General features: G+C 47.3%; 1 protein-coding gene across 1 annotated transcript; it reads right to left on the bottom strand.

Annotated features, from left to right (window-relative positions):
- Positions 1-1,451: 1,451 nt before the first annotated feature.
- Positions 1,452-3,566, bottom strand: IL13 (interleukin 13). Its single transcript, XM_059416593.1, is given in 5 exon segments — positions 1,452-1,559; positions 1,904-2,008; positions 2,254-2,307; positions 3,277-3,510; positions 3,513-3,566. Coding segments are annotated over 5 exon segments (555 nt in total).
- Positions 3,567-11,594: the final 8,028 nt, after the last annotated feature.

Genomic DNA, 11,594 nt, shown 5'->3' with positions numbered 1-11,594 from the left:
TGGGAGGGGTCCAACAGGTTGATGCCAATGTTATAAAAGTCGTGGGGCTCCTGAGTTGTCTCGTTGGTTGAATGTCCACCTCTTGATCTCGGATCTTGATCTCAAGGTGGTGAATTCAAGCTCCGCCATCTGGACATGGAGCCTACTTTAAAAAAAGTCATGCCTTTACGCTAGATAACATTTGGACAGAGGAAGGTGGAGTGGTATGGGCTTTGGAGTTGGAGTGAATTCTGGGTTCTAACCCTAGCTTTGCACCTTACCAGATACTGAACTTTGGGCCATGCTGCCACCTCTTCCCCGAGCATCAGAGAGGTCGTGAGGGAGACACCAGAGGGTGTGTGTGTGGTACCAGACAGAGGCAGGCCACTTGTCGAAAGATCTGATCAGGACTTCTGAAGCCACTACCTGTTTCACGTGTCCTCCTCGAACCCAGAAGTCCTGGCCCCAGCTGCTGCTTCCTGCGAGTAGCATGTGGGGGATGTCCTTCAGGCCAGCTGGCCTCCTGCTGGGCTTACTTACTTCCATTCAGCCCAGGTTCTCTCCCTTAATCCTCCCACACTCCTTCTTAGGCCCCTCCTCCACCTCCCCTGCCTCCCAAAGAACTCCTCAGTGTCTCAGGGTCCCCACAGGCCAAAGTAAAACACAACCATCATCAGGTCTTGTCACTGTCTTTATTTCTGGCTTCCAGTTTGACAAGTCAGTGAAAGAACACATTCAGTGACCCTTCCCCCCAGGCCACACACACCCAATGCAACCTTCTAGGCTGCGCTTCTATATATTATTAACTCTTTGATAACATATTTTATTTCTTAATTTTAAATACAAGGAAAAACAATAAATTACTCTTTGGCTGAGGGCCAGCTGCTGCGTGGCAAACAAGAGCAGCTTCTCTGGCCCTCTCTCCCGTCCTGTGTTGGTCCCAGGACCCCAGTGAGGTAGCAGAATTTTACACACAGTGCTTATTCCCAGGGACTCCTAACACCCACATCGTTGGGCCCCCAGCTCCAGGTTCTGGAGGCAACAGTCCCTCCCTGTCCCCAGCACAGACAAACACACTTATTTAAATAACACACAATAATAAATAAGGCTAAGAAGAAATGTGCCTGGGATGCTGCTGTCTGCCTTAGCCATGCCTGTGAACAGCAAGGCCCCCTCCCACTTGTGTCTGCCAAGGCAGCTCCCATTGTAATGCAGGGGTTTGGTCTCAGGAGGGGGCAGTCCTGCCAAGCAGTGTTTCTCTCTTGTCCTTCAGGGAGTGTAGAGCCACTGGCTGGGCTCTGCGTGGTGGAGGCAGGTGGCACAGGCTGAGATCCAAGCTAAGGAAATCATGTCTCCCTCCCTCCCTGCACCCTATCCCAACAAGAAATCTGTGACATCTGAAAGAAAAAATGAATCTGTAACTTAAATGGTCAGGTCTGCCTCTGTGAATAAGAATGCGAGGTTTTCATGCTTCATGGGAAATTTCCATGGCGAAAAACACTCCGTGCGTAGGTGAGCAGGTTTTTCACCAACTGGATCACTTCAATTTTGGTGTCCTGGCTGTGCTTACTGGGGATCTGCTGCAGGACAAAGAGACCGGCCTGTTAGTGGGATGCCAGAGTGAAGGTGACCAGCCCTCACCAGGGGCTTTCCAGGAACCGGCTTCTTTAAGCCTCACAAAAGCCCCCATGAAGTGGGTACTGTTATTACCCGCATTTCATGGATGTGGAAACTGAAGCTCAGGTAGGAGTCAGGAGCCCATGAGCCCGGATCCTGGAAATCCCAAAGGCTATGTTGCTGCAGCCACAGTGGACTCACCCCCCGAGTGGACGCTTGCCTTCTGACGCTCACCCAGGCTCCCCTAGAGCTCCCAGGGCTGGCAGGAGTGAATGCAGGGCTGGGGGTACAGGGCAAAGGGCCTTACCCCTGCCGAGGTATCCTGATGACACAGTGATCTCAGCAACCTCTGGGTCCTGTGGATGGCGCTGCAGTTGGAGACACTGGTCAGAGATTCCAGAGCTGCACAGTACTGCAGGGAGAAGAACACGGGGGTGTTAGGCCCTGCCGGCTGCCGCCCACCACCCCCACACTTTCACTGAATCTACAGAAGAAAGAGGCGGAGAGCCCTGCTAGAGGTGGTGGGAGGGCTCCAAACTGTGAGCAGCTTTTGAAGCTCACTAGGAATCCCCAAGGCATGTGAGTGCCACTCAGAGAACACCAGCACAAGACTTACAGCCTCAGCTCCGTCTCCCACAGTGTCCAGGGGGTCCTTACCATGCTGGTGGTCCGGTTGATGCTCCACACCATGCTGCCATTGCAGAGGGATGCCTGAGGGAGCAAAAAGGCAGTAAGCCCCGGCCATATCTCCACAGGGATCCGCCCCCACAGGCATCCCTGCCTTAGCAGAGAGCCAGGCCTGGGACCCCCCAGTGTTCCTGAGCTTCACTTCCTGCTCTGCATAGTCAGTGAGACCATTGCCCAGGGCCCTGGGGCTGAGAGAGAAAAATCTGAGGGACACAACCAGTAAGGGACAAGCCTTGTGTGAAGCTTTCTGCAGCCAGGGCTGCAGCAGAGAAAACACCTCCAGGGAAGAGTCAGGATGGCGTTGGGGGAGGGAGGAAGGGGTGGCCAGCTCAGTCAGATGGGGAAGGGTGGAGGCTAGTATATAAGACCCTGTCTTCTGAATTGGGGAACACTGCAGTTTGGAGCATAGGTGCTGGGTATCAGCCAGGCCTGATCTGAATCTGGTTTTAACCTTAACGAGGCTTAGTCAGTCAAATAGGATCATCACACCTGCCTTTGGAGGTGGTTGGCAGTGATGGAATGAGATGAAAAGCACCCAGCAGTAGGCTTGGCACACAGTTATTGCCCAGAAAGTATGAGCCGTCACCACTAGGGACAGGAGCTGACTACTAATGAATCCTTCTGTAAGAATGGGCTTATCCAAAATGCTGTGATTAGTGACCCCATTATTCCATTCAAACCAGATGGGAAATGCTAAATAGTCCTAGAAGAGTGCTGGTGCCTCTCTGCTTTCCTCTTCTTGAATGGTTGAGTAGGAGCTGGCCATAGCAGGCAGGGCCAAGCCAGGGGAAGAGATGGTCCCTGGGGGCTCCACCAAAACCCTTTATGGGTCCATCCATACTGCTGCCCCCCACCCCTGGCTCTTGTCCCTCATGGCTGGGTGCATCCTGGTCCATGGGGCTTCTTACCACTGGGCCCAGCCTTCATGGCCTGAGCCATGACCAGTAACCTCCAACACCCTCAGAGCTAGGGCCCTGGCCAGAGGGTACTCACCTGATTCTGGGTGATGTTGGCCAGTTCCTCAATGAGCTCCTTGGTGGTTGTTAAGTTATGCACAGGACCTGGGGAGGCAAGGCCACTAAGGCAGGTGAAAGCAATGATCACAGTCAACCAGAGCGCCATGGGGCTGAAAGCCAACACAGGAGGATTGAGGAGCAGACTCGTAGGCTGGCCTAAGCTGAGTGGCTTGTGGCCTTGGCCTCTTGCAGCAGCTTTTATAGGCCAAAGTGATGACGCCTCCAACCCTGGTCTCCGCTTTGTCGAGTACTATCTAGAAACCACATCTTTACTCATCTTGATTTTACTTTGTGGAAAATCCAGCGTCGCACAAAGGAAAGAGTTTGATTTCTTGTGGACTTATGATTGAGAGGGGTCTAGAGCTCTTCCCAAGATATGGATGTGCTTACTCCAGGGGTGAGTGAGAGGGCCCTCAGGGCAGCTTGGTGTCAGCCATGCCAGCCGGAACTGCGGCGGTTTTGCTTGGGTAGCTACCCGGAGTATCTGCCCAGCACCTGTCCTCAGACCCTTTTGGTTTACAAAAGTGTTTGGGAACAGAAGTGTTCGGTCGACAGGGCTATGACTACAGTCTACCAGATGTGTGAATTTGGGGGTTTTGTTTTTCAATGAACTGGTCTCTCATACTTGATTTGGATACAAAACTCGTTCTTTTTCTTCCACCCGATTCCCCGTTGGCTCCACTGTGGGAAGGACTGTAAGAGGTTCAGATTCTCAGGTCTCCAACGAAAGATCCAGTCAGAGTCAGGGATCCTTCTGTGACCTCTCCCCCCCCCCCCCCAAGATTTTATTTGAGAGAGTATGGCACGAATAGGGGGAGAGGGAGAAGCACACTCCTCCCTGAACAGGGAGCCCCTCGTGGGACTCTATTCCAGGACCCTGGGATCATGACCTGAGCCAAAAGCAGACACTTAATGACTGAGCCAGCCAGGCATCCCAGGAACTTTTCTTTTTAAAGTTGCTTTGGAGCGCCTGGGTGGCTCAGTGGGTTAAAGCCTCTGCCTTTGGCTCAGGTCATAATCTCAGGGTTGTGGGATTGAGTCCCACATGATCTCTGCTCAGTGGGGAGCCTGCTTCCCCCTCTCTTTCTCTGCCTGCCCCTCTGCCTATCTCTGTCAAGTGAAATCTTAAAAAAAAAAAAAAACAAACAAACTTAAAGTTGCTTTGATGATAATTTTGAGCATGGGGAGCCTAAACACAGAGCCTCCAACTCAGGCCTTCAGCGTGGGCCCATCCTGATGGGAAGCCCTTAACCAGCTAGGCTGGTAGGAAGCCCAGGTTGGAAAGTGTAACTGTTCCCAGTGCCACTGAGACCTGGGGCAACCGCCTCTGTCCACCAGTGTCTGTGGGACAAAGCTGTCATCCCTGGAGGACCCAGGTTTATGCAGACTGAAGGCTGTGGAGGGCAGCCTGCCCCCACTCCATGGTTCCCCTGAACAGCCTCTGCCGGGATACTGCAAATAGCCATTTGCCTGCTTCTCTCTCCTTTCTAGAGTCCTCCAGAAGCCCCTGCAACAGACACCGCATCATTTGCCTATTGAGTACTGATGTCAGGGTGTCTCCCTCACCCACTTCCTCCCCTAAACCAGTGCCTCCCCCTCCAGGCCCCTTCTCTGCCCTCTCAGGCTCCCTTTGTCCTACTCCTGGTGAGGCTGAACCTCCTCACAGGGGGCTCGCAAGTAGTGCTTCTGCTCCTGCTCCCAAGCTTCCCAGCCTTGCCCACTCTCTCCTCCCACCCTCTCTTTTGGCCAATTCCCAAGCTTCCCAGCCCACGTGTAGGCCCCAACACCCAGAAGCCAGCCCCTGCCCCTGGCCGGTGACCCAGTGGCTGGAGCACTGTTACTTGGCTGTATGACACCTCTGCGGACCCGGTTCCTCATCTGTAGAATGGGGTCTCCGTGTTGAGGGAAGGAGCAGGGAACTGCTGTGGGATGCAGAAGTCCCAAAGCTCTGCACCAAGATGAGTCAACGTCCCCCAATCCCCAGGACCAGCCAGACCGATGTGCGGAGCGGTGGGCAGGCGCGCCCCCGCGCGTGGGAGAAGGCAAGCTGGCTGGGCGGTCGCAGCGATGGCCCGCGGAGATAGGGGCCCGGCCTTATGTAATGGGAGATGGGGCTGATAAACGGGATCCGCACTGCTTGGCCCTCCTCCGCGGCCTCAGGCGGTGGCGTTGCCCAGGGGAGGGTGAGAGCCTACAGCCGACTTCGCCAAGTTAAGCACCCGCCCCCGCCGCTGGTGAGCTAAGGTCCCAGGCCGGGTGAGGAAGCAGCCAAGGCGGGACCGATGGCACCCAGCGCCAGGCGGGACGTGGGCCAGTTGCACACGCCGGACCTCCAGCGCTCCAAGCACCTGCGCGCAAGGGCGAGGGGGGCGCGAGGCCAGCCACCTGCTCCTGGTGGGGTGGGGTGGGGTGGGGGTGGGGATCTGCTGACGCTGAGGATGCAGCCCACCCTTTGTCCCAACCTGCCACCAAAGGCATCGGGGCCGCCTCATCTGAGCGGGACTCGGGAGACCCGTTCTGGCCTTCAGCCCCGAGATAAGACCCCCCTGGCTACGTCCTCCCTCTCTGTTCGGACTTCTTGACTTTGAGGGGACTCCATTCACACCTCGGATGACTGTGGTCAACACAAATTATGAACGGGCTGCTCCACGCCCTTGACAGGCGTGGATGCTTGTAACTGTCCTACAGGCGTGGGCGTCAGATCCCGGCCTCGCGGGTGTCGGACCCGCGCTCATGGGGGTGGGGGAACCAGCCTGGGAGGAACCTGCGAAGGGAAGGGCGGGGTTGGCGGCCTCAGGGCCTTGCTCTATGTTTGGGTCTGATCGCTGGGGTTGAGACCGCCCCGCCTCAGGACGAGCCCGCTCTGCGCAAAGTTCCACGAAACATCCTTTCCCAATTTTCTCCCACGTTGTTTCGCCTTTGGAGAGAAAATCTCCCCAGTCCGTGGGAGTAAGGATTAGGCGGGTTGTTTTTAATAATTTTAAAATACCTAACTTAGTAGATTTTTATATTTATGAAGGTTATACGTGTGTGTGTGTGTGTGTGTGTGTGTGTGCATTTAAAAGAAAAATTCAGGGAGGTTGATTGTAAAAAACAAAACAAAACAAACAAACAAAAACCACGACAGTTTTGAGTATGAGTTCCCCCTGGGTCTGTTGCATTTCTGTATGACTTGTGAATGAGGCACTAAGTGCCCTTCTTCATTCCTCAGTATCTTTTTAAGGATGTTTGTATAAGGAACAGCCTTGGACACAGCAGCATAACATCTTCCTCACCAACAAAAGGCCTGCAGACTTACTGTCCATTGTTAAAACTTCATTTTCCCTAAGCTCAGGCTTCTTTTCCTGCAATGCAACCCACTGGGTACTCAGGTGTCGGCTGGCTTCCTTGGTACCACACTGTGAGAACTGGGGTTCTGGAGGACAAAATTAAAACAATAATACTGTCCTTGTACATAATAACTTCTGCGTCTCTGTTCTCCAGGTGTTGTGTCTTCTGCCAGCATTCATGAACTTGTTAACTTGTTACCACGCAAGTTAGATAAAATCTCAGAGCCTTCAGTTGTTGACAAACAGCCCACCTCCCTCCGGCCACCCCATTAGGTTATTCTCTAGAGGAACCATGATTTAAACTGTTTCTTTTGGTATTTGCCCCCTCCCTGTTTCTAAATTTCTTGGTTTTCATGTGTAGGCATTTTCTGTAGTTTATGAATATTTAATTCTCTTTCCTCCTTGCTATCCTTTTTCCATTTGCATCCTTCCCTTTTTCATCCTACTAGTACAGTAGATGAGAATTTAGCTCAACCAGAAGCCTCGTCCTCCATTTGCATAATAATACCAGTGTATTCAAAGCTGGAACATGTCGTTAGCTATGATTGATTGCTTTTATTTCTCCTCAGATCTCTTTTCCTCTGGAGTCCTAATGGGTTTTTCCTATTTGCTTCGTTTTTTTTTTTTTTTCTTCTATTTCTCTGTGATATGACCCTAAATTCCTGTCTGCTTTTATAAATCTCTTCTCAGCAGATTTGGGTAAATGAGTTATTCTCAGAATCTTATCTTCCTGGGACAGTGTGCCCTAGAGCGTGTGGACCTGCTCCTGCTGCCCTGGACAGCGCCCTCTGAGAGCCGGTGAAGGCTGTCATCCTGCGGTCCCCTGTTACCGCTGCCTGGGACTTTCCTTCACCTCTCCCCTGTGCAACCCTCCTGATCTTTGCATCCCAGGTCTTCCTCTTTTTTGGGAAACACATCCTAATAAACACAGAATTTCAGGCATTTTTTTCAGAATTGCAAATGCCATTTTTTTCAGAAATGCAAATGCCTTTGCTTTTGCATTCTGTCTCTCAATATTGCCATTCAGAAGTCCAAAAGCATTTGAATTCAGATCTTTTCTAACTCTCTCTCTGGAAATTTGTTGGAAATTTTCTGAGCTCCCATGCTCCAGCCGTTATGGTGATGCATCTCTGGATAGTTTTGTTTTCATCTATAATGCCAGATGCACAGGGGACCCTTTTAAACTGAAAACATATTAAGTTTTGGGTAATCTTCTTTCTTGTGAAAAAAATTAAAACTTCTATTATTTTATTTTATTAAAAAATGTTACGTAAAGTCATTGTTTAAAAAAATTTCTTTTCTTTTTTTTTTTTTTTAAGAGCAGCTTTAGATTCACAGCAAAATTGAGCAGGAAGTCCAGAGTTACCATACAGCCCTGGCTGCACACAGATACGGCCTCTTCAGTTACCCACATTCCTTGCCAAAGTGGTACATAAGTCTATAGTAACACATCATTATCACTCAGAATGCATAGCTTACGTCAGTATTCACTCTTGGTGTACATTCTGAGTTGTAACAAATGTATAATGGCACGCATCCACTGTAATAATGTCATACGGAATATTTTCACTGCCTGCAAAATCCTCCTTTGTGCTCGAGGAGCTGTTCTACCTCTTTGTCCTTCTTTCCCTCCTACCCTGGCACCACTGATCCTTTACTGTCTCCATAGTCTTGCATTTTCCAGAATGTCATATAGTTGGAATCATACAATGTTCAATATTTTCAGATTGGCTTCTTACATTTAGTAATATGTATTTGAGAGTTCCTTCATGTCTTCTCATGGCTTGATGACTCACTTCTTTTTAGAGCTGAATAATATCTGTGATCTGGATGTACCAAGTTCATTGACACATTAGCCTACTGAAGGATATCTTTGTTGCTTCCAAGTTTTGGCAATTATGAATAAGGCTACTGTAAACAAACAAACAAAAAAGGCTACTGTAAACATTGTGTACAGGTTTTTGTGTGGGCCTAATGTTGGGATCATTTGTACAAGTACCAAGGAATGTGATTATTAGGTCATATGGTAGGAGTATGTTTGGTTTTGTATCTTCCAAGTGTCTTCCAAAGTGGCTGTACCAATTTGGATTCTCATCGGCTCCTGTCACTCAACAAAGGGCTTAGTCTCACCATCCTGAGATCATGACCTGAGTTGAAATCAAGAGTGGGACTCTTAACCAGCTGCGCCACCCAGCTGCCCCAACTTATCATTTCTTTATTTTGTGGATTATGCCTCTAGTGTTGCACGTAGAAAGTCATCACCAAAACCAAAGTCATGTACATTTTCTCCTATATTCTAGAAGTTTGATAGTTTGTGTTTTATATTTAGGTCTGTGATCCATTTTGAGTTAATTTTTGTTAGAATGTGTAAGATCTGTTTGTTTCATTTTTGTTTTTTGCACGTGATTATTGAGTTCCTGTACTATTCACTGAAGATTATCTTTGCTCCAGTGAATTACTTCTGTTCCTTTGACAAAGATCAGTTGAATCTATTTATGGGGTCTCTTTATTCTGTTCCTTTGACCTATATGTCTAGTCTTTTCCCAGTGCCACACTGTCCTGTTAACCATAGCTTTATAGTAAGCTACGATATAATGATGTGATTTTGGGTAATACCAGTTCTTCAGCTTTGTTCTTCTCCCTCAATATTGCATTGTCTATTCCAGGTGTTGTGGCTCTCCATCTAAACTGCATAATTACTTTCTTGATATCTTCAAAATAACTTGTTGGGATTTTGATTGGGATTGATTAACTCTATAAATTAAGTTGGGAACAACTGACATCCTACTAATATTGAATTTTTCCCGTCCATAAACTTAGACTATCTCTCCATTTACTTAGTTCTTTGGCTTATTTCATCAGGATTTTGTAGTTTTGGGGCACCTGGGTAGCTCAGTAGATTAAGCATCTGCCTTTGGCTCAGGTCATGATCCCAGGGTCCTGAGATCAGGCCCCATATTAGGCTTCCTGCTTAGCCGGGAGCCTGCTTCTCCTTCTCCCTCTGCCTACCACTCTGGCTATTTGTGCTCTCTCTGTCTGTCAAGTAAATAAATAAGTCTTTTAAAAAAAGGGTTTTGTAGTTTTCCTTATACAGATATTTTATATATATATATATATATATATATATATATATTTTAGATTATGTATATTTCATTTGGGGGTTGTTAATGTAAAAAGTATTGTGTTTTTAATTTCAAATTCCATTTGTTTATTGCTAGGATATAGGAAAGTGATCAGCTTTTGTGTATTTTTTTTTTTTAAGATTTTATTTATTTATTTATTTGACAGAGAGAAATCACAAGTAGATGGAGAGGCAGGCAGAGAAAAGAGAGAGGGAAGCAGGCTCCCTGCTGAGCAGAGAGCCCGATGTGGGACTCGATCCCAGGACCCTGAGATCATGACCTGAGCTGAAGGCAGCGGCTTAACCCACTGAGCCACCCAGGCGCCCCAGCTTTTGTGTATTTTGTGTATCCTAAAACACCACTATAATTGCTTTTTAGTTCTAGGTTTTTTTAATTGATTCTTTTGAATTTTCTACTTAGATAATCATGTCATCTTTGAACAAAGACAGTTTCACTTCTTCCTTCCTAATCTGTATACCTTTTCTCTCTTTCTTTCTTTATTTCTTTCGGTCTTATTTCATTAGCTAAGAATTCTAGTACAGTGTTGAAAACAGTGGTAAGAGGGGATATCCTTGCCTTGTTCCTGATCTTTGTGGAAAAACTCTGAGTTTCTTGCCATGAAATATGATACAGTCTGCAGGTTTTTGTAGCCTTTTATTTTTTTAAAGCAAGTTGAGGAGCTCTCCCCTATTCTTAGTTTCTTTAGAGTTTTTTTCATGACTTCGTCAAATAGATTTTGTCAAATCCCTTTTCTGTGTCTATTAATATGATCATGTGGTTTTTCTTCTTTAGTCTGTTGATGTGATAGATTATATTAATTTATTTTTGAATATTTAACCAGCTTTGCCTATCTGGGATAAATCTCACTTGGCTGTGGTGTACAATTCTTTTTATACATTGTTGAATTTAATTCACTAACATTTTGTTGAGAATTTTTACAACTATCTTCATAAGAGATATTGATGTATAGTTTCCTTGTAATGTTTTTATCCATTTTGGTATTAGGGTAATGCTGGCTTTATGGAGTGAATTAGGAAGTATTAACTCTACTTCCATCATCTGAAAGAGATTGTAGAATATTGATATAAGTTTTCCTTAAATGTTTGGAGAATTCACCAGTGAACCCATCTGGGCCTGCTGCTTTCTGTTTTGAATTTAGTATTAAATTTCTTTAATAGTTATAAGTCTATTCAGATCGCCTCTTCTTGTGTGAGTTTTGGCAGATTGCATCTTTGAAGGAATTGGTCTATTTCATCTAGGTTATTAAGTTTGTGGGTAGAGAATTGTTCATTGAATTGCACTGTGTTATCCCTTTTTTTTTTTTAAAGATTTTATTTATTTACTTGACAGAGATCACAAGTAGGCAGAAAGAGAGAGGGGAAGCAGGTTCCCCACTGAGCAGAGCCTAATGTGGGGCTCGATCCCAGGACCCTGAGATCATGACCTGAGCCAAAGGCAGAGGCTTAACCCACTGAGCCACCCAGGTGCCCCTATCCTTTTAATAATGTCCATGGGGTCTGTAGTGATATCCCTCTTTCACTTATTGGTAATTAATGTCCTCTCTTTTTTCTCTTAGTTAGCAAGGCTAGACAATTATTGACTATATTGATCTTTTCAGAGAACCAGGTTTTGGTTTTAGTGATTTTCTCTATTGATTTCCCATCTCTGATTTCATTGATTTCTACTCTAATTCTCATTATTTTGGGATGCCTGGGTGGCTCAGTTGGTTATGCATCTGCCTTCAGCTCTGGCCATGATCCTGGGGTCCTGGGATGGAATTCTGCATTGCTCAGTGGAAAGCCTGCTTCTCCCCCACTGCCTGCTGCTCCCCTTGCTTATGCTCA

This window comes from Mustela nigripes, chromosome 12 (assembly GCF_022355385.1).
Source record: "Mustela nigripes isolate SB6536 chromosome 12, MUSNIG.SB6536, whole genome shotgun sequence".
NCBI classification, from domain to species: domain Eukaryota; kingdom Metazoa; phylum Chordata; class Mammalia; order Carnivora; family Mustelidae; genus Mustela; species Mustela nigripes.
This window is presented reverse-complemented; position numbering and strand designations above follow the sequence as displayed.